Raw genomic sequence first — 27,940 nt, forward strand, 5'->3', positions numbered from 1 at the left:
CGTCAGTCTAGGAACCACTAACCCTGCACATGTGAAAGTTCTGTGTTTTCTACACTACTTAGTCTCTGTTTCCTTTCAGACCACATTTGGAATGTCTGGAGAGATAGCCCAAGCCACCTTTTCCAGAGTGCTAGGCACATTTCTGGATGACATGCTGATAAGGGCAGGCCAATACATATAATTTCCTATGGATGCTAACATAACTGATGTTGACCTCAGCTCCTTCTCAGAAACTTTTCTTTACCGTGGACCAAGAGGACTTTGCTGCTATGTTTATGTCACTGCTGACTCTGACTGGGGGTTCCTAGGGGGTGGCGTACAATTGGCCGAGCTCCACCTGGGTACTGAGGGCTTAGGTCGGCAGGGCAATCCATGATTCACCATGCTTCATCAATCCCTGTGGCTGATAGAGCGCCTGCAGGTCTGCAGTAGAGAAATTCAGATCTGTGTTGTTCTCCGGCACTATAGGTCTGGTGGCTTTGCTGTGAATCCTCAGTGCGAAAAGTGATGGATTGGCAGAAACTCGTTTCGCAGTGGTGGCGGCAGGATTTAGTTCCTGGCTGGGCTCCAAATTTTCACGGAGGGGCTGTTTATGACTTAATGAGGTAAACATAATGACGTAATGGACACTCTATACTGTCAGAAACAGCACCACATTCTCCAAGAACGCACACTTTACCAAAACACTTTGACAGTCAGACATCCGATTTACCACCAACAGGCATACTAGCACAACTTCTATAAGGTTACCTAGCACACATAAAGAAAATTAGTTTCTGACAAAAGCTCTCAAACGTGTATTCGACTTCCCAAAGTGAGCTTAAATTTAAAGCTCTCATACGGTGACTAAAAGTGAATGTCAATACATCCCTTTGAGCTTTAGAAAAGTGTCAGTTATATGGGAACAAAAACAAAACAGGAATAGAGGCATAAGTTAAACATAACATCTCAGCTGCATCAGTCAACTGAATTCAAATTGTTAAAATTAAATATAGGTATTTACATTACTGGCACATTTTTTGATCATCGGTTCGTTTTCTTTTTACAAAATTTATTGGGACATAGCTAATGTGCAAGACACAAATATAGCTCCGGTTTACTGCAAAGTTGGCCAAACGTTCTGTATTATTATATTTCTTAGCAGACACCCTTATCCAGGGCGACTTACAATTGTTACAATATATCACATTATTTTGTACATACAATTACCCATTTATACAGCATAAATAACTGAACAGCAGCTTAACAGAATTTTGTTTGCTCTGTATGTTTATTTTTTATTTTTTTTTTTCACCAGACAAGGGAAACTCCATAGTAGATTTAGTTACAAATCCACTTCCTCTGAATAATTGTACCGGAGATGAGCGATCTTTAAAGCAGAGTAGTGTAGACAAATCTGCCAAATTGAAACAAAGCGAGACGCTATCTATCTGTGTAAACACGCTATTTACAAATATTTGCATTGAATATTTTGTATAAATTAGTTAAAGAATAAACACAGCATGCACAATTACTGCCTGAGACTTGGCCTTATCAGAGTGAGCCAAGAATAACTTCCACTAAAACTCTTACTATATATGAATGCATGAATGCAGTTTTTAAGATAAGAACCTATGCAATCTTCAGCGTGCCCGCAAACAGCCAAGTAAGATCAATTTATTCCCGTGCCCAAATTACTTTGAGGACCACTGCTCTAACCCAACTACAGCTGTATGTTATGCAACACCGCAAGCCATGTCATGTGTGATCCCTTACTTTATAAGTTGCTATGTTGAGTACACGTGAGCGACAAACACAAAAACTCCCTACATTTTAGGCACTTCAAAACTATAGATGACAGAGAGTTTAGACTTTTGACGATATTCTCCAAATATGCATTTTGTTCCTGCTTCTGTAGCTGAGTTTTTGCAATTTGCAACAGGATCTACAAACTTTGCTGCCGCTTCCTTTCTGTAATTCTGTAACCTTTCCACGGACCACCTGAACGTAGCCAGCGGGCCGCAGATTGGAACCACTGGCCTAGAAGCTGGAGCCAACAGCAGAATGCCAGTGTTTCCACTTGAATCGGAGACTTGCTGTTTTTATTATCATTTATAGTTAAAGCCTCATAACAATGTTACCTACTGTTACATATCAGCGGAATTTTTCGGTCAAAACATGAGTAAAACTATAGATTTGCTTCAGAGAAACAAAACAGAAACTAATCTATCAACATCAAAAACTCCACTTTGCCATGAATACACATTGTTGCAAGTGATACATAAACTTAGTAAGACACTGCAGTGTGCATCTGTGTTTATGTATGGCCATTTAAATGTATTGATCAGTTTAAGACCCATTTCATTAGACTCATCAAGGTGCCAGCTTCCTTTGAAGAGATACTGTAACCTAACAGAGGCATTGTGAAACAAAGTTCAAATGGAGTTCACTCTTCAGCTAGGTGTGACCAGACCTTTCTGGGTTTCACACATAGTAAACAGGATTTGTTTTTTGGCATTTTTATTTTTATTTTTTTTTAAAGATCTTAATTGGGTATGATCTTTTATTTGTTAGATTTTCGGGACATTTTGATCCTGACTTTCTGTTCTGTGCTTGAAGTTACCAATGAGAGATTACTGGAGGACAGCATATATATTTGCAATTAGAAGACCAATAGTATTTATAGCAGAACTGTAGAATGCCGTTTGTCATAGGGGCGGATTAGAAAGGTTATTAAACTTGAAATCTGCATAATATTTTAAAGGTTTGTCTCATTTAAACAGTTATCAAGTAAAGGCCTGCACAAACACTGAACTACACAAAATGAAGAATGACTGTAGTAATCTATAGCCAAACACATATCTTACAGAGGGTCCCCAAGTGGGTCACCCGGTAAAGACAAGACCATGTGATGTGCAGGACGAGTTATACAGTCAGGAAAGCACAGGTTTGTATTCTGGCAGTGCATAGTTTCCTGGGGATTCTACAAAGCATGACACACTGGCTCAGGTACTCCCGTGGGTCAAGACTGTTTCCCCTCACTACAGCGGATCTAAGCGGCTACGTTTGATACCTGCAGTATTGGTCTTTGCCCTAAAGAGGCTGGTAGCTGGCCGACATCTGCTCTGAACATATTTTACCATGCATTTTTGTCTTGCCTACACAAACTAATGTTCATAGAATAACCTCACATATGGCTGATATTAAGTTTTTAACTTCATTTGGAAGGACTGCCTTCCCACACACATGACGTCACCAATCTCTCTTTTTGTTCATTCGATTCATATACAGTGGCTTGCGAAAGTATTGACCCCCTTTGGCATTTTCCCTATTTTGTTGCCTTACAACCTGGAATTAAAATGGATTTTTATTTGGATTTCATGTAATGGACATACACAAAATAGTCCAAATTGGTGAAGTGAAATGCAAAAAATAACTTGTTTAAAAAAATTCTAAAAAATAAATAACGGAAAAGTGGTGCATGCATATGTATTCACCCCCTTTGCTATTAAGTCTCTAAATAAGATCTGGTGCAACCAATTACCTTCAGAAGTCATATAATTAGTTAAATAAAGTCCACCTGTGTGCAATCTAAATGTCACATGATCTCAGTATATATACATCTGTTCTGAAAGGCCCCAGAGTCTGCAACACCACTAAGCAAAGGGCACCACCAAGCAAGTGGCACCAAGCAAGAGCTCTCCAAACAGGTCAGGGACAAAGTTGTGGAGAAGTACAGATCAGGGTTGGGTTATAAAAAAATATCCGAAACTTTGAACATCCCACAGAGCACCATTAAAGCCATTATTGAAAAATGGAAAGAATATGGCACCACAACAAACCTGGCAAGAGAGGGCTGCCCTCAAACTCACGGACCAGGCAAGGAGGGCATTAATCAGAGAGGCAACAAAGAGACCAAAGATAACCCTGAAGGAGCTGCAAAGCTCCACAGCGGAGATTGGAGTATCTGTCCATAGGACCACTTTAAGCCGTACACTCCACAGAGCTGGGCTTTACGGAAGAGTGGCCAGAAAAAAGCTATTGCTTAAAGAAAAAAATAAGCAAACACGTTTGGTGTTTGCCAAAAGGCATGTGGGAGACTCCCCAAACATATGGAAGAAGGTACTCTGGTCAGATGAGACTAAAATTAAGCTTTTTGCCATCAAGGAAAACGCTATGTCTGGCGCAAACCCAACACCTCTCATCACCCCGAGAACACCATCCCCACATTGAAGCATGGTGGTGGCAGCATCATGCTGTGGGGATGTTTTTCATCGGCAGGGACTGGGAAACTGGTCAGAATTGAATGAATGATGGATGGCGCTAAATACAGGGAAATTCTTGAGGGAAACCTGTTTCAGTCTTCCAGAGATTTGAGACTGGGATGGAGGTTCACCTTCCAGCAGGACAATGACCCTAAGCATACTGCTAAAGCAACACTCGAGTGGTTTAAGGGGAAACATTTAAATATCTTGGAATGGCCTAGTCAAAGCCCAGACCTCAATCCTATTGAGAATCTGTGGTATGACTTAAAGATTGCTGTACACCAGCGGAACCCATCCAACTTGAAGGAGCTGGAGCAGTTTTGCCTTGAAGAATGAGCAAAAATCTCAATGGCTAGATGTGCCAAGCTTATAGATACATACCCCAAGAGACTTGCAGCTGTAATTGCTGCAAAAGGTGGCTCTACAAAGTATTGACTTTGGGGGGGTGAATACTTATGCACGCTCAAGTTTTCTGTTTTTTTGTCTTATTTCTTGTTTGTTTCACAATAAAAAATATTTTGCATCTTCAAAGTGGTAGGCATGTTGAGTAAATCAAATGATACAAACCCCCAAAAAATCCATTTTAATTTCAGGTTGTAAGGCAACAAAATAGGAAAAATGCCAAAGGGGGGCAATACTTTCGCAAGCCACTGTACCTCTCCCCAATCAGCACCTCAAACGTCTGAGGCCAAATGTTTGACTTTGTACCATATTCCACAATTCAAACAAATACCATGCATTTATTTGTCATGAACTACTGAAATAATGTTTGAAGGGGTTTTCCAGATGCACAACTGTGAGGTTTAGCAAGACATTGCACCATATCACAACCATGTCATATATATATACCAAACAACACTATTGCTGAGCTTAACAGCAGAAAACATGTGAATAACAAGCTATAAATCCCAATCTAAACTAGATTTTGCGTCTATGTTACGGACGTGTAAGTAACAATTTGACAAAGTGTTCAAGCTGTTTAAATTTTAAATCAATTTTTGTAGACAGATACCATGTCCCTAAATACAGTTTTTGAAACATAAAATAACTGTTGTCAAAGAACTCCCTTTTTACTTTAAATAATGTTGCAGAATCTACAAATTGCAATTTAAAACACTTTTTATTGAAAAGTGTTAGATATCAGCATAATTTCCACAAAATATTTGGGATGGATCATTCTCTTCCCTTTTATCAATCAACAAAGCAAGTTATGTTGTACATAAAACACAAAATAAGATATTATGGAATAATGTATTTACAAGTGCATAGTTAACAAAAGTAATGAAATTGGCAGGACAATAAGTGCAATGGCTATTTTGTTCATTTTTAGCATGTGTACAAAGGCATTTAAATGAATATCTTATTTTATTAAATAGATTAAAATTCAATAAATGTGTGCTATATGCATTTACTTATACTGTAGCCTAACCTTGAAAGTCCTGGCTGGGGGACTTCATCTCAGCTCCCTGGAGGTGTTACCTACTTTCAAATTCAATTAACTAATTGAAACAATTTTATGTAAGGGATAAGCTACAAGTGTTGAATCGGTTAAAAGCATTCACTCTTTCGAGTGCCATTAGTGTGGATTATTTTCTTACAAAATTAAACACCTTTTAGTTTTTTGACAAGTCAAACATTTCTTCCTAATTGAAACCAGTTCGATAACCAGATTCAATTGGTTGTTAATTTGGTAATTGGATTTGATTTTTGCTCGTTTGTTACTGCTGCCTTTACAGCACAGTCTCCACAAGGTGCTGGAAGAGCCTCAAGGGATGTTAATCCATCCATTAAATTCACTTAATTCAGGCAGAGAGGAGGGCAGAAGATCGCGATGATGAATGCGTTGCTCAAGTTTCCCCCCAGACATGCTTAGTTGGATTGTGGTAGCCAAGTCTCTGTCATTTCAAACAGTTCAATATGGTGAATATGTTCTTTACCATCTTGAAAGTAGCCATCACCATCAGCGTACACGCGCAGCATTGTGGGGTGGACTTGATCAGATGCTTAAAGTGAATATTTACAGATGTGGAAGTTTAACAAAACAGAGCTTCATATAGTTTAACATTCCTATTATATTCCTTTCTTTAGGCTTGCATGTGCAGTTTTAACATAAAACATATTTTAATCATCTCTGCTCGGAAATTGTAAATACAATATCCCCATCAAACATGGCTGTTCATCTTTCTTGATGTAATGTGTTCCTAACCCCAAGCCAAGCCACCGTGGTCATGTACAAATTGACCCCTAAGGTACCAAAAGTTATTGACAGACAGACAGACTCTCTAAACATCCCTTCAGTGACATATAGGCCTTCTGCAGCATCCTGGGTCTAAAATATCCATTATGTATATCTATTATGTATATCCATTATGTAAATACTAAATTTCCATCCTTTAAGTCTCAGGTATTGCACTAGATACTGCATACACCAAATACTACCTCTACTAGATACACCAAATACTACCTCTACTAGATACACCAAATACTACCTCTACTAGATACACCAAATACTCCATCTACTAGATACACCAAATACTCCATCTACTAGATACACCAAATACTCCATCTACTAGATACACCAAATACCCCATCTACTAGATACACCAAATACTCCATCTACTAGATACACCAAATACTCCATCTACTAGATACACCAAATACTCCATCTACTAGATACACCAAATACTCCATCTACTAGATACACCAAATACTCCCTCTACTAGATACACCAAATACTCCATCTACTAGATACACCAAATACTCCCTCTACTAGATACACCAAATACTCCATCTACTAGACACACCAAATACTCCCTCTACTAGATACACCAAATACTCCATCTACTAGATACACCAAATACTACTCTACTAGATACACCAAATACTCCATCTACTAGATACACCAAATACTCCATCTACTAGACACACCAAATACCCCATCTACTAGACACACCAAATACCCCATCTACTAGATACACCAAATACTCCATCTACTAGATACACCAAATACTCCATCTACTAGACACACCAAATACTCCATCTACTAGACACACCAAATACTCCATCTACTAGATACACCAAATACTCCATCTACTAGATACACCAAATACTCCCTCTACTAGATACACCAAATACTCCATCTACTAGATACACCAAATACTCCATCTACTAGATACACCAAATACTCCATCTACTAGATACACCAAATACTCCATCTACTAGACACACCAAATACCCCATCTACTAGATACACCAAATACTCCATCTACTAGATACACCAAATACTCCATCTACTAGACACACCAAATACTCCCTCTACTAGATACACCAAATACTACCTCTACTAGATACACCAAATACTACCTCTACTAGATACACCAAATACTCCATCTACTAGATACACCAAATACTCCATCTACTAGATACACCAAATACTCCATCTACTAGATACACCAAATACTCCATCTACTAGATACACCAAATACTCGATCTACTAGATACACCAAATACTCCCTCTACTAGACACACCAAATACTCCCTCTACTAGATACACCTTTTTAACAACCCAAATACTTCCCTCACACATAATAAGATTAATCATTTTCATATTATATAATATTATAATAATATATATATATATATATATATATATATATATATATATATATATATATATATATATATATGTCTCGTTGGCAGTACAGTATTTATAGTTGCCATTGTCAGGTTTTTCAAATTAAAACTGGTGACTGGCGCAATCCACCATCAAAAATGATATTTTTGCCAGTCGTTACTAAAAAAAAAAAAGGTCATATTATCGCACTGTAAGATACAATACATAAAAGTTATACATAGTACATAATAGCTATACACATCCAACAAAAAAGTGTGTTCCTTTTATCAAATCATAATAGATGTACCCATAGATGCTTGCCATTTTGGGAGTTCATGTATAGAGGATGTACTCCTTTAAGAAAAAAGGTGGGCTGTGATGATATACAAATGCTTGCAAGTGTAGAGCAGCACGGTATCCCCAGTTTCTTGCAACAGCTGCGATGGTGACAAAGTGTGCGAGTAGTACTGTTGTGTAAATACCTAACTTAAAATGAACAGCTGCATTCAAGAAATTTAGAACAAGAACAGTGAAAAACAAAAATAAAAGTACAGTAAGGTTTGTGTGCTGGATACATGACATTAACAAAATGCAGTGAAAACAATGCAATTGTAATGCACCAAAAAGGCCGAGTAATTAAACAAAAAAAGGAAGCGGTTACCGTATCAAGCTGAAGAAAGTTCTCTTTGTGAACTAAACCAGTCAACTGTTGCATCTTCTTAGCAGCCACAACTACCCCAGGTAAAACAGATTTGGTTAGATTGTTTACCGTCAGGAGTTTAAGGATGATTTAATTACGCAGCAGATTACCTAGTTAGATAATGAGCAGTAAAGATGCATTCACGGTAATTTACGACGTTACCATAATGAAAGACAGTATGTAGCTGAGTTTTGGACTAAAGAAGGGTCAGCTGTTGCATGGAAAACTAAATTTATTTCTCAAACTGACCATTTTAAGGCGAAAGCAGAACGCATAGAAATAAATGTTAGCCTTACAGTTAAATTCGAGGGGGCGGGAGCTGGGCAGCTTAATTAATTAACGCCTATCATCATTAGCCTCTTATTCAAACCTCAATCTCACACTCCTTCTCTGTCTGGTGTTTTGCTTTCTTGCGTATGCTGCGACCTGTTCTCTGCGCAAAATTAACCCTAACCTTAATTTTCAACATGAATCAACTTCAATTCAGATCAAGAAACCTCTCTGCCGGATTCTCCTCAACAACATTTCATTCATGTCTCCGATGAAAACTCAATCCCGACTTCTCCCAGCAACCAGACTCGCTGACCCAGCATTAACAGAGAAAATATAACCGTAGCAGCTATTTAATAAGGATTGTCCACTCGCCTAACTTTTAAAAACCGAAAACAATATCAACATCCTGGCTGGAAGCGATAGTTTGGCGTTGTTCAATATTTATTGTGCCTTTTTATCTGCTACACCCTGCTGCCTGCTTCTCAAACGCACTTGCACACACTCGCTCGCCCAGAGCTTCAGAACAGGTGGCAGCACCGCTCTCCAGTCATAATCACTTGTCTCCTCCCAGTGCAGCAACCAGGAGCGCAGCAGAAACAGATCCCACCCTTCAGCTTCATAAACATTTTCGAGGACATGAAGTCCCTCATTCACCCCTTCGCCATCTCAATCGCTTCAATTAATACACAGCGATAAGGACAACAGGTCGCTTCTAACACTGCAGCAATCTCTATCAAGCCCAGTGTCGCCACTCCAGTCATGGCAGCTGTCTCGGTTCAGCACGACCGGTCCCAACAGCTGACGTTCCCACTTACAACCTGGCACGAGCCGCCCTCAGTAGTCCTTAGCCCACGCATGTAGTTAGAAATCAAGTCCAGCGACCACTAGGGATGAAACGATAATAAATTTACACAATACAAATAGTTGCAAGCCCACTCTTTCACGATACACCGATTTTCGCGATAGTAGATGTTATTTTTCAATTACTTTTTTAACTGAATAAAAAGAAAAAAATAACAAGTTATGTTTGTTTTGGTTTTTTTTTTTCTTCACTGTGGAATATTGTCTGCAACACAAGGAAGCTACAGACTTTAAAAAAGAGCAAGATTCTAGGAAGAATTAAAAAAATTACTAGCACACAGGAGGAAGAAAAATAATCTTAATGAAATGGTCCTTACGTTAACATCTAATAGTTGCAAAATATGTACCTTTATTTAAGTCTGTCAAAATGTGACTGCAAACTTATTTCTCCTCCTGCTTTATTTACACATTTTATTTATGTATTTAAATGTACTTAGAAACATAATTACAAAATAAGAAGCATCTGTATTTCTTTCAATATATTTAAAGTACTTGCTTTACACACATACTGCTAACTATTCTCAATTATTTTTCAAATAGGCTGCAAAATAAATAAATGATTTTGTACTATACAACCTGTAAGTATGGAATAAAACAGTATGGGCGTGGGGTTCTTAATGCATATTCCTTTTTTGTCGTTATTTAATTTATAATTTAAGAAAACACATTTCAATACCGTTATCAACTTTGCCCGAGGTAGCCAGTTTTTCTGGTGGCATAATAGCCTGCAACGTGTAGATTTTAATGAACGTATTGAAATTATATACTGATAATTGAGGGCGCAACAGAAGACAGTATAGGGAGGGTGCCACACCGGAAAGAAAAAGTATATTATTAAAGTGACCTTGCTTGTTGACTGCTGACGTTGTTTAACTCAACCGGGTACGGAAGGACATGTTTGAAGTTGTTCCTGCTTTTGTTGTTGTGCTTTTGCCACATTCATACATCCTATGGTACTGTATTTCCCTGCTATATATATATATATATATATATATATATATATATATATATATATATATATATATATATATATATATATATATAATGTAGTAATGTGAATGTTTATGTATATAATGCAGTTCAAGTTATGCCACTAGAGGTCAGTAGCGCCCTGCATACTTACCCTCTACCTAGGATACCGTGGGGTCGAGGAAGTCCTTAGAGAACACTAATGCGTAGGTTTCAACAGGGATCGTTCTAATAAAGACGCTGTTATTTAAATTATACTCTTGCATCTTGGATCTCGGGTTATTACATATGGCGACGAGGAAATCGGACAACTTGTCTTAGGTTGTTGAAAACAGAGACAACGAAGGAGAAAAGTGTAGCTGCATATCTTCGGCCCAACCTGCTAACAATAGCAAGAGCGCTCACAGACAACAGAACATGGCTGCCACGGTAGGAACAACCGCGCCGTTTGATAGTCAAATACAGACATGGGAGGAATATTGCGAAGTGCTGTCGCATTTTTTTGAAGCAAATGAGATTGACAACGGCAATAAAAAGAGAGCGATTCTCTTAAGTTCGGTAGGAAGCCAAACATATAGTCTGATGAGAAATTTGTTAAGCCCAGATAAGCCAGGGGACAAATCGTTTGACGATTTAGTTGAACTGTTGAAAACGCACTACAACCCAAAGCCCAGCGAAATTGTTCAACGCTTTAAATTTAACTCGAGAAACAAACAGGCGAATGAGAGTGTGACTGAATATGTGGCAGTGCTACGAGAACTGGCTCAACATTGCAACTATGGAGATAGGCTAAAGGAAATGCTACGGGACAGGCTAGTCTGTGGTGTAGACGATGATCGTATTCAGCGCAGGCTGGTAGCAGAAACCGAGTTAACATTTGAAAAAGCACTGAAACTTGCTCAGGCATTGGAGACAGCGAACAAAGACGTTCAGGATTTACAATGGCAAAGCAAAGGAAGCAATGGTGCTAACTGGAAACGTGCTAGCCAGGCTACAGTGCAAAAGCTAAAAACGTGGAGGGAACCACGAACTGGCGGAACTATGAGGGCATGTTATAGATGCGGTGGTGAGCACATGGCGAATGACTGTCGTTTTCTTAAGGAAATGTGCCACAGATGCGGAAAAAAGGGGCACATCAGGAAGGCGTGCAGGGTGAACTCACCTGTGGAGAAAACCAAACCTAGAGGGGGAGGAAAACAAAAGCAAGGAAAAGTGGAAAAAAAACATGGGGCTCATCACATTAGCGAAAATCCTGAGACAGATGCAAGTGACGGTGAAGACGTGTTCATTATGAATAACGTAACAGAGACAAGCATTCCCAAGGTAGCGCCTATCACATTACAGTTAAAAGTGAACAAGTCGGATGTGCAATTTGAGGTTGACACGGGGTCCAGTGTTACAATTATGAATGAAACAGAGTACTCCAAACTAAGGAATGGGGCAAAAGTACCTGAGCTAAAGACATGTTCCCTGCATCTCAGAACTATACAGGCGAAAGAGTGAAAACATTGGGTACTGCAAACTTAACTGTACAGTACAGAGAGACCGTTAAACAGCTGCCAGTAGTATTAGTGTCTGGCAAAGGACCAAACCTACTGGGCCGCGGTTGGATTAAGGAGTTGGAATTAAACTGGGGCACTGTAAACCAGATAGGTAGAGACAAAACAACACTCCAGGATGTGTTGAAGAAACATGAGAATGTATTCAAAGAGGAATTGGGGACATTGCGAGGCCCACCGGCTAAAATATATGTTGATAAAGAGGCAACACCAAGGTTCTTTAAGCCAAGACCTGTGCCTTATGCTATAAAACTGAAGGTGGAGGCTGAGCTGGACCGCCTCTTGAGAGACAAAATAATTGAACCAGTGAAATTCTCTGAGTGGGCAGCTCCCATAGTCCCAGTGCTAAAGCCTGATAACTCTGTGAGGATTTGCGGAGATTACAAACTTACTGTAAATCGGGTGTCCAAACTGGAACAGTATCCCATTCCCAGAATTGAAGATCTTTTTGCAAAGCTCTCAGGAGGGGCAAAATTCAGCAAATTGGACATGAGTCATGCCTATCAACAGGTAATATTGGATGAGGAATCAAAAAAGTACGTAACTATAAACACACACAAAGGGTTATTTACTGTAAACCGTCTTCCATTCAGGGTTTCATCCAGTCCAGCTATCTTTCAGAGAATTATGGAGGGTTTGCTGCAGGGAATTCCCCATGTAGCCATTTACCTGGACGACATCATGGTGACGGGCAAGAATGATCAGGAGCACCTGCAGATGCTAAGCGAGGTACTTCAGAGAGTGGAGGAGGCAGGCCTACGGCTAAAGAGAAGTAAGTGTACCTTTCTGGGAAGTGAGGCTGAGTTTCTGGGTCACAAAGTGGATGCCACAGGACTACACCCACTTAAGAACAAGGTACAAGCTATCCAAAATGCACCTGCACCTACCAACATAACAGAGCTTAAGGCTTACTTAGGACTGTTGAACTATTATAACAGGTTTTTACCTAACCTGTCAACACTGTTGGCTCCACTGCACAAATTGTTGAGAAAAGACACAAAATGGCAATGGAAAAAAGAGCAGGAGGCTGCTTTTGAGAAATCTAAAAAGCTCATGCAATCCACAGATATACTTGTGCATTACGACAGTGAGAAAGAGCTGATTCTGTCCTGTGACGCCTCCCCCTACGGGATAGGCGCAGTACTTTCACACCTCATGCCGGATGGGTGGGAGAGACCCATAGGTTTTATGTCAAGAACACTCACATCAGCTGAACGAAACTACTCTCAGCTTGATAAAGAGGGACTGGCTGTGATTTTCGGGGTGCAACGGTTTCACAAGTATCTCTATGGTAGAAAGTTCACCATATGCACAGATCATAAACCGCTTCTTTCAACGAAATGAAGGCTGTGCCACAGATGGTGTCACCGAGGATCCAGAGGTGGGCTGTGACACTGCGGGCGTATGAGTACGTGATAGTCTACAAGGCGGGTAAGGACCACGGCAACGCAGACGCCTTGAGTCGTGTGCCACTGCCGGACACTTCCCAATCCACAGGTCTGGAAGACAGGGTGCTGATGATGGAAGACATAGCGATGGTGACCGCAGAGGAGGTGAGAGTGTGGACGGGTAAAGATTCCATACTGTCTAGGGTGAGAGAGTACGTTTTAAGGGGGTGGCCACAGCAGGGGGAAGGAACAGATTTTACACCTTATTCTGCTAGGAAGACAGAATTGAGTGTGCAAGATGGTTGTGTCTTGTGGGGGGCACGTGTCATCATCCCACAGCGAGGACGACAGGCTGTGTTGGAACAGCTGCATCAGTGCCATCCAGGGGTTTCGCGCATGAAGGCTCTGGCCAGAAGTTATTTCTGGTGGCCCAAACTAGATGAGGAGATAGAGACACAGGTAAAGGCATGTAGCAAGTGTCAGGAACACCGGAAAGCACCAGCCACAGCCTCGCTACATCCCTGGGAGTGGTCAGACAGACCCTGGAAGCGATTACACATAGATTATGCAGGACCATTTATCGGGCAGATGTTTTTGATACTCACAGATGCTCATTCCAAATGGATGGATGTTTACCCGGTAACTTCAGCAACATCAGCTGTTACAATTGACTGTTTGCGAAAAAGTTTTAGCAATCAGGGATTACCAGAAATGGTAGTTTCTGATAACGGCACCTGTTTTGTCAGCTCAGAGTTCAAGGAATTCATGAACAAAAATGGCATTGTCCATGTTACATCAGCCCCGTTTCATGCGTCTTCCAACGGTCTCGCAGAACGAGCCGTTCAAATATTCAAGACGATGATGAAGAAAGCGGGAGAAGGAAGTATGTCAACTAAAGTGTCAAGGGTACTATTCAGCTATAGGTTAACACCTCAAACTACCACAGGACTCTCCCCAGCAGAGATGTTACTAGGGAGGAAACTTCGGTCTACGCTTGATTTAGTGCATCCCGATTTAAAGAGAAAAGTGGAATTTAAGCAGAATAAACAAAAGGAACACCACGACAAGCACACAAAGGGGAGGAGTTTTGGAGACGGAGACTCTGTGATGACAAGAAACTTCAGTTACGGTCCCAAGTGGATACCAGGAGTCATTGTAACAGTGACTGGTCCTGTATCTTTCAAGGTAATGCTGGGAGATGGCAGAATAGTACGCAGACACATAGATCAGATCCTGTCTAGACAACAGGACAACACCATTGGGTCAGAGGATATTGTGCAGGACACACCTGCAGAGGTTCTACAACCACCAGCTAGAGTAACCATGCCAGATGAACTTGTTCCAAACAATGCGGACACTGTCTCAGAGCAGCTTGCTTTGAAACCAGAGGAACAAACTGGGAGTTCCCCAGAGGTGGGCAGGGACAATCAAAGCATGGCACAAGCTGTGCATCATTCCCAAAGAACTGTCAAAAAGCCTGGTTACCTGAAGGACTTTGACTCGTAAATAAAAAAATTTAAAAAAAGTTTGAAATTAAATGTTTATGTACAGTTAAGGATGGACTATTTTGTGTAGTTGTTGTTACAGCAATAGTTCAGAGACATCTAGTGTATTAGCATTACATTTTGTTTATAACTGTGTTTAAACTGTTTCCAAATTTTAGAGAAGCTGAAATCTTAAGGGGGGGGGGGGGGAATGTAGTAATGTGAATGTTTATGTATCTAATGCAGTTCAAGTTATGCCACTAGAGGTCAGTAGCGCCCTACATACTTACCCTCTACCTAGGATACCGTGGGGTCGAGGAAGTCCTTAGAGAACACTGATGTGTAGGTTTCAACAGAGATGGTTCTAATAAAGACACTGTTATTTAAGTTATACTCTTGCATCTTGGATCTCGGGTTATTATATATATATATATATATATATATATATATATATATATATATATATATATATATATAGTTAAAGTACACACTAGGGCTGTCAGTTAAGCCTCAAAATAGCAATCGATTAATATGGGCGCACAAAATATAATCGTTTTAGTAAATATCGGTGATTGCACCACACATTTTTGGTGCATTCCTCTCCCCGTGACGTTATTATTTTAATACCATTGCTGTTTAGTAAAAGCGTGTGCACAACAACTGAATGTGAGGTGTAATTACGCCTGGGTAGCGTCAAGAGAAAAAGAAAAACAACACACAACATTCGCAACAAGTCTAGCAAGTTTAACATTCTACAGGAGTGTTACTAATATATTTATTCCAAACAGATTACAGTACTTTGGAATGTAAGCTATATAAACTAAACACGAGTTTATGTAAAACAGTTTTTTTTTTTTTTTTTTTAATTCAGCGACAGCTGCAGCATCACGCATTGCATTTTCTTAATACTGTACAACCTAACCTTTACTATCTGTGAAACACAATGCGGAAATTTCGGCCTAAAACATAATAGTATTAATAATAATGTCACGTTGGGTTTTTCTTTGTTTTTTTTTTTTGTTTTGTTTTTGTTTTTTGGGTGGGGGGGGTTTCCACATGGAACACACAGAGGGGCGTACTTACAAAGAATTTTCTCAAAACTGATTTGCTGCTAGGATTGGACCAGCTAATCAGATGCTAGTTAACACGAGCAGGAAAACAAGAGCACGCCCACTGTTTGTCTGGTAGAAATACTGCAAGGTAGGGCGTTCGGTGCAGTTTCGTTGATAAACTTAATTGTCTTAACTATACGCGTTACAAAAAAGTCATATTGAATCATTTATCCAGTATTTATACCCATGTATATAATGAGGAATGGAATCGATCGAAAAATAGCCTTTTGATTTAATCGTAGCAGCCCTCTGTTCTGCTTCCAGCCACGTTTAGCGAGTATGTGACTATCGTTTTCAACGATTATCGAATAATTAAAAACTGATACGATTATCACGAATATTCGTAATCACAATATATAGTCATATCGAAAAATCGTTTCTTCCCTAGCGACCACATATGGCTTCTACTTTCAATACTTTTGTAACATTAACAGCTAGATTCTCAAAGCTATTTTCCAGCTCCTTCTGATTTATTCTTCTGAAAGAGAGTACAGTTCTAATTTAAGACTGCTTGCAAGTACTAAAACAAATGGCTGACTGTTGTTTTTGTCAAGTTTATTTTTTAAAACAGGCATCTCCAAGATAGTCCAAGAGTAACTGGTGTTCGTAAGAAGCTGATAGGTTGTGTGGTATGATGGCCATGCTGCATGACGTCAAGATCTTCTCCGAAAGTGAGACTGAACTAAAAACTGACACACATGATCCTAGTATGGTTGTCTTTAAGATTTGGTCAAGGGAAGTTGCTACAATAAAAAAAAAAAAAATGGCAGCCATGTTGGATGACATCATCAACTTACAAAACTGGCTAATATCTCCTTGTAGGGTGAAGATAGGGCCATGGTTACTATGGAATACATATAGTAACCCATGAATGCATTCTGCACTATTTGCTAAAGTGATTGGTACTGGTACTGGCATTTTGTACAATTTGCTGTAGTGTTTGGTACTGGTACTGTTACTGGAAGCCGTAACGTTGCTGGCAACTCTAGTTCTAATCATAACCTCTAGATGGCAGTATAACACCTCAAATTCTATATATTTTAGCGGGTCCTCTTTCACTGTGAAAGTCAGGATCAATTTTACTTCAGAGGTTAATATTTCATTCGATGTGAGACACATGTTGGATATGGAAACCATGTGCTACTATTATCAACGTTTCAGTCATGGCGCCCTCCTACCCTGCAATGGACAATACACTCATAGACTGCTCCTAATCAAATCAATAGGTTTCACAGCAGCCTCGGAGCAATGCATTCATTCTCAGGTTCTGCAGTGGCCTCAGATCTTTGTATTCTTCATTTCTGCCCGAAGCCAGCCCCATCTTCAGCTCCATTTAAACTGCCTTAACACTCAAAGACCAATATCCACATTCAGCAGATCACTGCGTTCTACAGCAGGCCACTGCACACTACCGATGGCAGTCCACCATTCATTAGTACAGCTAATTGCTTCAGCAGATCTCTGCTTTCTACAGCTGGGCCACTGCACACTACTGACAGCACTCCATCGTTTACTTCCTCAGATCTCTGCACTGCTCAGCCGATTCCACCCTCTACTCTTAATCGCTCCTCTACAGCAGATCTCAGCTCCCTCTTCAGATCTGCTCACTTTTGCAGCAGGCAAAAGGTGCTTTAGTTTACCATTTTAAATCTACAACTGTCCTCCTCCAGAGCTTCCAATGCTCCAGCTTACCTCCAATACTCAGATCATGGCAGCCATTTCCGCTTGACTTCCTCAGCAATCTAGTCTTATGTCTGCTCATCCTTTCAAATACTACAAACGTTAACACATGGTGAGAGATGTGGTACAAGACTGGAATCTGTCTTGATTATGAATTAAGGAGTTCCACTATTAACCCTTAGTGGTGAGATCCGCCCCCTTTTTTATCGGCTTCTCTCGACTCCTATCGGTCTCACTTGGCCATTGAAAGGTTTTCTCTGCTTTTTCCAGTGGAAAAAACAACCAGAGACCTGTGCTTGACAACTTTTTGATAATGTTGGACAGGGTCCGACATCAGACTGGAAAGGGAAAATTGTAATGTAGGACCTGGTCTGACATAGGACCGCAAAGGGTTAAGAGAAGACTGGAGTTATGAAACCCAAATCTCTGAATGTGAGTTCACTTTCTGCTGAGCAGAGCCCTTTTGTATGTTTTCAGATCCTAAGGAACGTGACCTTCGACCAAGCTTTGTCCTTGGCAACAGGAGAGGGATCTCTTTTCTATCCTAATTTCAAGCCCAGGCCTCTCTAAGCCCGCACCTAATTCCGAGCTATGGGCTTGTTCCTCTGTCCTTAGCCGAGCATCTTCAACTCGATACTGTCTTACTAACAGCTTGTTTCTGCTTCCTCTGCTCTGTCCTTACAGCCCAGCAGACACCCTGTGAATTTGAACATTACATTGGAATTGTACTGCTGAGAAAAAAATAAACATTTAGGGAATTAAAAACAAAAAGCACTGCAGCTTACTTGCTTGCATAAAAAAAATCAAATCACTAAATTTAGCTCTCGGGTTGGGCTAATGAAAATATCTCAAATGTATTGACATGTTCTTGCTGTGGTGTATTTAATATTGTAAATAGTAGAATGAACTTGATGAAATTTAAATTTTTTTACAGAAAAATTAACAGTAACAGATCAGGACTTCACTAACAATGAGCATTGGAGCTGCAGCATGCTGTTTCCCATATTACAAGTGGACACAATTAAAGGTGCGATCACCAATTCCACACACATTTTCAGCCAGTCTTGTGTTTGATGCTCGAAGTCCATTTTCCTTCTTGTTGATCTTGCATTACTATGGACAGTGATGGAATAAAGCTCCTTTGTTATATTAATGGAGGACTTTGTCAGACACTACAAGCAGGCCACTGCTATAGCACATGCTTAAACCATGCAAAAATGCAGCAGAATGCACCATTTGAATCCCCTCCCGCACCCCCCCCCCCCCCCCCCCCCCCCCCCCCCAATGCGTTACTTGGAACATGACATTGGTGCCCCCTACTGCCTTGTAAGCACCACATACTTGAATTGAAAACCCTGCATTGTTAAGACTACTTCAATAGACCCAATTATTTCAAGGTTTACTTTAAACCTAAAAAAAAAAAAAAGTCATATTGACTCAATATAGCTTCCAATAGTTCATCATAACATTAAACAAATATGATATGACCGGTTGAATATGCGGTAGATTTATAAATTCATTAAAATGAAAAAGGTATGTTTGCCCTTTCAGAAAGCTGCAGAGAAAACAGTCTGATTTCTTGATGAATCATTCAGAACTACAAAACAACCAAAGGTGAAAAATACCAAAGTATTTCTCAATGTCTTCAGTGTTGAAACAAGTTTTAAGTTATTGCTTAGCAGATTGTAAACGAATAACCCAGTGACAAAAATCTCAACCAAAACTCATTTCAACATTGCTTTCTTTGCAAACTTGAGGCCCTATTGCACTGCATGTGTCAAAGCATTTTAAAAACAGACAGCACCAACTGTCCCTGTAGTAAAAGGTCAAGGATTGAGACCCGAGGGGGACAGTCCCCACCAATATCACCAACAAGTCGGGTTGGGGAACCCCCTCTTTGTGCTAACATGCCCCAGTGATCTGGAGGGGATTATTCAAACAATGAAAACACTGGTGACTGCTTTCACAGGCCATGATAAGCACTAACCTTGGACTACATCTGTCCAGGTTCACAGTAATCTTGGACTACTTAATGTAGCATTAGATTAGAGCTAATTGGGTCTATGAAACAAGACATTCATGTTAAGTAGTTCAAGATTAATGCTAATCGGTTTGTGAAACCAGGCATAAATGAAAGAATGGTTTTTACTATGTAGAGTATGGGGCTGTGAAATTGTTTGACAAACATTTACCAGTTATCAATTCTATTTTAGAGCACCAGATCCAGCTACTGCACCCACTAATCACAAAAAGAAATGTAATCTCTGACAAGACAAAGTGAAACCAGCAAGGCACTGTTTACTCCCTCTTTACTTTTATGTTTCCTTTACCCCCTTTCTTTCTCTCTAACTTTTTATCTCTATCCTTTACTTCCCTCTACCCTATTTCTTACCCCCGCTTATCCAAAGCACTAAACACTCAAAGCTAAACTTCACTTACCTTAACTTGAGATTGTCAAGAAACTGCTCCATGTTCACTTCATCCAGCAGGACAAAGTCTGACTTCCCAAACTCCAGGCTGTCTAGCTCCGCCATTCTTACCCTCGCCCAGCTTTAGCACTCTGGTACACTGGCAGACAGACAGTTTGTAGCGAGCGATAGCGGAGGGCCCTGTCAGTTGAGCGCACAGGGCTTGTGTGCCGACTGCTGATGGGCTTGCTTGTGGTGTGTGAGTGGGTGTGGTGTAACAAAAAGTTTGTGATATATCTGGGCTGAGCTATGCAGTGAGCTAGTATCAGTAGTTTGTGGTAACATGCTAGAGCATGTCACATAGATTTATAAAAAAAGACGCTGAGGTCAGAGACAGAAGCTGCTGCTAGATAGGCAGATCGGAAGCCTTCTGCTCCAGTCTTTCCCTGTCACTGTCTTTCTAGTTTCATGCCTGCAAAGATGTGTATTGCAGTAGAACTTGAGAGTAGCCATACATCTCCCCATGGAAACGTTACTTTGACGTGTTCTACCATGGCGAAAGCATAATAGATTTTACTAAATCTACTAATGAATAGTGAAAACATGATACATTTTGGCAAAACATGGCAAAGCAATTTAAAAGTTCAGTAAAGATTGAGGCATAAGGGCTTATTTAGTGTCTGAATTTTCTTATTACATTCCATCCTATTTTTATCCAGTATCATATCGTCTTACTGGGTTACACACTTCCCAATCTCCTGCATTTTAACAGTTCAATGTGTATTGAGGGAATACTGCTAAAGCAGACTTAACATATTATTTGTTAAGTTACTCGTAACCAGATTCTTCATAGAGAGTGATGTTTTACAGGTTTGAAATATATCACAACAAAAGTATTCGTGTTTCAAATCACTTTTGAGATAATTTCTGTTCAAGTTATCACATCCTGGAGACTAAATAAACAAGAAATAAAAAAAACACCTCTGTAGCTTCTGTAGAGCTCTCAAACAAGTATTGTCCCGAAGTACAGCTGGTACACTAGAGTGAACAACCTGAGATGCCCCCACCAATGCAACACTTAGAACTTAGTGGGTGTAAGGCATATTACACTGTACTGATGCATTTGTTAGATCCACTAATGGCAGAGTGTTACAATGGGGGAGATTAATGGTTACCCTGGGGGGTGTAGCTGGTCTATTTGAATAAAGAAGATTCTGAAAGCTCTATAGAGACAACAGGGGAGTTTTCAAAAGTCACCAGTAGGTGATGACTGAAACAAATAGATACACAAATTGAGATATTTCAGATAGTTTATCCTTGTAACAAGTTGCTCTTTAAATTCAGTTTTAATAAGAAACATGTAAGTGTAACATACAGTATTGTGTAAATGCAGCAATGCAGTTACAGTGCTGTTACAGTGCAATCTAACTCCACTGCTACACCCTGCTTCTCCAATTCAGCACCTTATTTGCAGTTAACCACAGTTGGTTTTCTGACAGGAAATGCTGCCTATGTCGACATGCAAAGGAAATGAATCATAGTGAGTCTGCACTGCTCATTTCATCAGCAAGTGGGGAGCCTCAACTGAAGGCACTGACACCATTTAGCGCAAATGGTCATGAACGTCAGCATTTTCATATTTAAGATCCTCTGGAGGATCCTCTGAAGTCTTGGCCAATACACCTCAATAATCCAATACACCTAAATAATACAAACCCATTTTCTTCGCTGCTTATTAGTGCTGGTTTCTCATGAACATTCTCACCAGATTGTGAGGGGGAGGGGGTTTGTACAGTTGACTACTGTCTATTAAGACCCTCTAAATATATGACCTAATGGAGATTTGAACCCATCTTTCAGTGGTGAAAGGTTGGTGTTTCAGCCCATCGAGATGCCCAGGCTACCTCGGCATTCAGTCTGTATTTGGCTGCTTGCATCTCTTGTGATGCTGTCCTTCAGTTCCGCTCTGTTTTGTGGATGTGGGTGACAATGCAGTACAGAGGTGAGACTGCAGGTACAGACTCGCATCCTGTTCAGAGCTGTCTCTGTATGTGGCCCAGGTTGATGACATCAGTTTCCTATCTCCATTTCTTGTTCTCTGTACTAGCAAGCTAATGAGAAGGCATTTGATGTCAGTCGACATATTCAAACATGAATGTGTCAACATCAAAACACAGGATTATATATATATATATATATATATATATATATATATATATATATATATATATATATATATATACTCTGAGTGTACAAAGCATTAGGAACACCTGCTCTTTCCATGAAATACACTGACAAGGTGAATCCAGGTGAAAGCTATGCTCCTTTATTGATGTAACCTGTTAAATCCACTTCAATCAGTGTAGATGAAGGGGAGACAGGTTAAAGAATGATTTTTAAGCCTTGACACAATTGAGACATGGATTGTGTATGTGTGCCATTCAGAGGGTAAACGGGCAAGACAAAATATTTAAGTGCCTTTGAACGGGGTATAGTAGTAGGTGTCAGAGGCGCTGGTTCGATTGTGTCAAGAATTGCAGTGCTGCTGGGTTTTTCATGGTCAACAGTTTCCTGTGTGTATCAAGGATTGTCCACCACCCAAAGGACATCCAGCCAATGACAGGCCAGTGGTCGAAAACAGCTCATTGATGAAAGAGGCGAAAGGAGGCTGACACAAATTGTGCAGAGCAACAGACGGGCTACAGTTAGTCAACTGACAGTCCAGTACAACACTGGTGCCGAAAGACCCATGAAAGAATGCACAACTCATTGTACCTTGACACGAATGGGGTATGGCAGCCGACGACCTAACAGAGTTCGACTTCTTTCAGCAAAACACAAGAAAATGCTATTGCAGTGGGCTAAGGAACGAAAACACTGGACACTAGAAGATTGGAAAAACATTGCCTGGTCTGTTGAATCCCTGTTCCTGCTGTTTCACACTGATGGGAGGACTAGGGTATGGAGAAAACCACATGAGTACATGCATCCATCATGCCGCGTGTCAACATTGCAGGCTGGTGGTGGTGGTGTGATGGTGTGGGGTGTGTTTTCATGGCACACATTAGGCCCCTTGATAAAAGTGGAGCAACGTTTGAATGCCACAGGATTTCTCAACATCATTGCCAATCAGGTGCATCTCTTCATGGCAGCAGTGTATCCATCTGCTAATGGAAATTTTTTCAGCAGGTTAATGTCCCTTGCCAAAAGGCTAGGATTGTCCAGGAATGGTTCCACCAACATGACAGTGAATTCAGCTTACTGCAGTGGCCTGCCCAGTCACCCGATCTTAATCCAATTGAGCATCTGTGGGATGAGATGGAACAAGCTATTCAGAGTAGAGATCCACTACCAGCCAACAACTGTGGGAAGCATTGGAGTCAACATGGGCCAGCATCCCTGTGGAATGCTTTTGACACCTTGTAGTCCATGCCTCGACGAATTGAGGCTGTTCTGAGGGCAAAAGGGGGTGCAACTCAATATTAGGAAGGTGTTCCTAATGTTTTGTACACTCAGTGTATATATAATGCACAAATTTATTTAATTTGCTGTTTTCAATATTTCATGATCTTCTGCTTTGTACTGTACATCAGATTGCAAACTAATCAGGCCGGGAGCACTGTGTTTAGTAGTAGTATTAAATGGTCTGATGTCGCCAGCTGAACCACTTGCAGATGCATGATTCACAGCTGCTCTTGGTTGGTTGGTTTTGCCTTGGCCACCATAGGCTACAGTAGTGCCATGAGGTCTCTATCTGAACATCCCATGGACCCTGGTAAGGCTGGGTCATCTCTGTCTATTCCATGTCTCTGGCTTATTTTTCTACAGCATTCTTATTGAGTATATGAAGGGACCCTAGACCAGGGGTTCCCAAACATTCTCAGCTCAAGGCCCCTCAGAACATTCTGAATCCTGGCTGGTTTTTTGGCTGCTTCCTCACCTAGTATTTCACAAACAATATCAACAGTCGCTGGCAAAATGAACTCTTCCCCAATTCTATGCATTTTTTTTTTGTTTGTTTTTTTTTTTTTTTGTGCGAGCAATGTGGTATGAGGCTAGAAAAGACATCTTTAAGGCCCTTTTTGGAATAGGAACGTGCTGCTTAAAAGTACTCACTTGTTTTAAAATGTGGGATTCCTTTCTTTTAAAAACATATATAAATTTCCCAGCTTCATTTGTGTGTTTTTGTTGTAAATGCCGTTTTAGCTTTGACGGCTTGAGGCACTCATTAGATAGATTTCGAGGCACATCACGGTAATCAAGGCCGTCTTTCTTTGTAAAAAACCCGAACTGAATGTACTCAGCATCATATTTTTGAGATTTTGATGCCTTCACTGAGGATGACTGCTCGTTTGTACAGGTGGTACTTGTGGCAGTGGTACTCATGGAAGCATCACTTCATTCATTTCTTGCTCAGGTTCCTTTCGTTGGCGTTTCAGAAACCGCTCCATTTTGACTGTTATACTCTGTCGAGTTCTCACTGTACATGTGCAGAAGTGGAATGTTTTATTTTATCAACAGCAGGGAGGGGGGTGTCCCCCCTCCTATTTTATAGAATCTTCAACTTCCTTTTATATAATTGTTTTTTTTTTTTTTTGTGACACAGGCCCGGTTTTTGGGATGGAACTGCATAACAGTCTCGCGTTTTGATTGGTCCATGTCTGTCACATGACTATGTCGTCACACGAGTGGAAAAGCTTGCAGGCATTTTTAACATTGCAATCAGAGAAAGAGAGCGAGAGATCTGCTTTCCACAACCTTTCAATTAAAATATAATGTGGTATTTTGCTGTACTAATGTAACAAACTGTGGGTTATTACTTTATATGAATTATCATGTTATGCACAAATGTAAGAATTTTTTTTTTTTCTGTAGTTGTGTACTTTTTTCTTTCAAATAGCATATATCTCTAATCATTTGCACGATGTAATTTATATCAAATATATACACTTTTACAGTTTTGCTACAGGATACATTAGTTTATCTCAAATGTAATCACAGTTGTAAATATAGACTGCTCCTGTTTTCATTTACAAATTCTGGGCTGCTTTGCTTTTCAGATAACGTCCCAAATTCTGGGCCGCTTTGGTTTTTAGATAGTTTTCAAATTCATCCCAGTTTTTGGGACTCAGCGGACAGCCGAGTTTTTAAGCAAACACCACTATGCGACCCCTGCACGCACACACCACCGTGCAACCCCTGCACGCACACACCACCGTGCAACCCCTGCATGCACACACCACCGCGCAACCCCTGCAGGCACACACCACCATGCAACCCCTGCACGCACGCACCACCGTGCAACCCCTGCATGCACGCGCACACACCACCGTGCAACCCCTGCAGACACACACCACCATGCAACCCCTGCACGCACACACCACCGTGCAACCCCTGCACACACACACCACCATGCAACCCCTTTGGGGGGGGCATGCACCCCTGCATAGCACTACAGACCACCATTGCAACCCAACCCACGCATGCACACGGCGTAGCAAAACCCCCTTGGTGGTCAAGTACATCTTGGTGGTCATCTGAACCAGCCCTTAACGTGGTTCTAGACTGAATTGTAGCCGGAAACGTAACATGCCATGAATTAAGTAACAATTTTATTTTTATAATAACTCCCACAAGTCGTAAGTTCAGATACTATCCCCACTTTTTGTAAAAACATATCGTTTTCATAGCATATCTCTTGAATTCGCGTGTAGAATCACCATTGAAAGTGATATAGACTCAGGGAAGCGCCCCCAACCCCTCCTAAAACGATGCAGTGGTTCACACCCCAAAAACTCAAGTTGTGACGAAAAGAATTTGCTGCTTTGAGCTGTCCCTGGCACCTAGAACCTTGAAAACGGTGACTCCTTGTGTGGGGGCACCGTGGGGGATCACCCCCTAACCTCCACAGAACCTGAGGATCAAGTTCCTAACCTCCACAGAACCTGAGATATGCCCTGTCAAAAATGTTTAAAAACGACCCTTCACGGGGTCATATCTCAATGACCCCAGGGCCTAGAACCCGGGTTAAACTTCCTAGGGTCATGTCTGGGGCCCCTCTTTCACAGGGAGCCACCCATTTTGAAATGCTACGTTTTCAACAAATTTTCACATTTGCAGCATGATGGCATGTCAAGGTTGGATTTCCAAAAGCTTTTAAACTGTAGGTTGGCAAAAAAAAAAAGTCTAAATTGGCATCCTTTACAGCTGGGGAAACGTCGCTTGGAGGGATCGACAGGGGCCCCGAGGTGGAACCCAGTACCGACGGGACTTTGGAACTCTCTATATCCGACCCCTGAAACTTGAGATATAGCACCCTGGCTGGTGATTGGTGATTTTCTTTAATTGAGAGTCATGTGCACATGAAGAGAGTGCTCCCTAGTTCCTTGCCCCAGGGGTCGTGGAGATATGAGGTACGATGAGACCACCCCCTCCCTATGGCAAATCCCATTATAAAAACACCATCTGGGTAAGGCTCGGCAAATGGCAGTCGTGGGTCGTACGAACTTGAAGGAACCCAATTTCTTTAGCTAAGACTGTTGTGCATCTAAAGAGAGTACTACCGAGTTTGTTGGCCCAGGATTTGTGGACTTATGGGGTATGACAGGAGGACCAAAATACTTGTCTTTTTAATTCTGTGCATCCAAATACTTGCATTAAAAGTTTTAAGAATTAAGGCTACTGTTTGTGAGGCCCCGACAGGGTTTGGCAAACAAACAGTGGTTTGTCACAACGGTGTGACATAAATTATTTATTTAAATAACCGGGGGGGGGGGGGGGGGGGGGGGGGGGGGGGGGGGGTGGGGGGGGGGGGGGGGGGGGGGGGGGGGGGGGGGGTACACTACTACAGAAAAAACAATTCTTACATTCATACATAACATGATAATTCATATAAAGTAATAAACCATAGTTTGTTATATTAGTTCAGCAAAATACCACGTTATATTTTAATTGACAGGTTGTGGAAAGCAGATCTCTCGCTCTCTTTCCCTCTCTGATCATAATGTTAAAAATGCCTGCAAGCTTTTCCACACATGTGACAACATTCATGTGACAGACAAGGACCAATCAAAACATGAGACTGTTATGCGATTCCATCCCAAAAACCAGGCCTGTGTCATACCTCGAAATTCTGCTTTATATTTAATTGTAGTCTCATTATGTAAATTGCATTAATACAGCTGTTTATCCATCCATCCATCCATTATCGATCTGCTTCTCCTGGTGAGGGTCGCGGCTATAGTTGTTTATTTAAATTGTAATTACAATTCACCCTGCTTTTGTGATAAAGATACATACTTTAAGCACGAAACAAGCAACCAACGACACTCAAAGAACATATGCAGGGCAGGGGCCGCGAGGGCATGAATTTTAAGATTTGTTTAAATTTTAAGATTTGCTTTTAAATATTTCACACGTAATTTTCTTTTGTTCAATAATTTTACATATTTGCTGCCCCCTGAAGCTTTGCCGTGGACCCCTGGGGGTCTACTACTTCTCTGACATTATTCCTGTGTTTTGATCAGATCTCCCTGCTTCAGTCGCAGTTACAGTACCTTCTGCTTCTAATTGCAGGATATGAATAGTTTCACAACTGCAACTTCTGCAATAATTTACTTCCTTTGGTGTTTAGGCCAAAGGATGTTCCA

General features: G+C 40.7%; 1 protein-coding gene across 3 annotated transcripts in view; it reads right to left on the minus strand.

Moving 5' to 3' along the window:
• The window catches only part of myo1g (myosin IG), an 87,208-nt gene extending 66,498 nt beyond the window's left edge, over positions 1 to 20,710 (minus strand). The window contains exon 1 of one of the 3 annotated variants that reach the window (XR_005950127.1): positions 20,323 to 20,710. Coding sequence is in view for 2 of the 3 variants with exons in the window: in XM_041248151.1 (XP_041104085.1) it covers positions 20,323 to 20,417 (95 nt within the window). In the remaining variant the exon portion in view is untranslated. The remainder of the gene's footprint in view (positions 1 to 20,322) is intronic. The other 2 variants (XM_041248151.1, XM_041248152.1) reach the window with 2 other exon arrangements.
• Positions 20,711 to 27,940: the final 7,230 nt, after the last annotated feature.

This window comes from Polyodon spathula, chromosome 4 (genome assembly GCF_017654505.1).
Source record: "Polyodon spathula isolate WHYD16114869_AA chromosome 4, ASM1765450v1, whole genome shotgun sequence".
NCBI lineage: Eukaryota > Metazoa > Chordata > Actinopteri > Acipenseriformes > Polyodontidae > Polyodon > Polyodon spathula.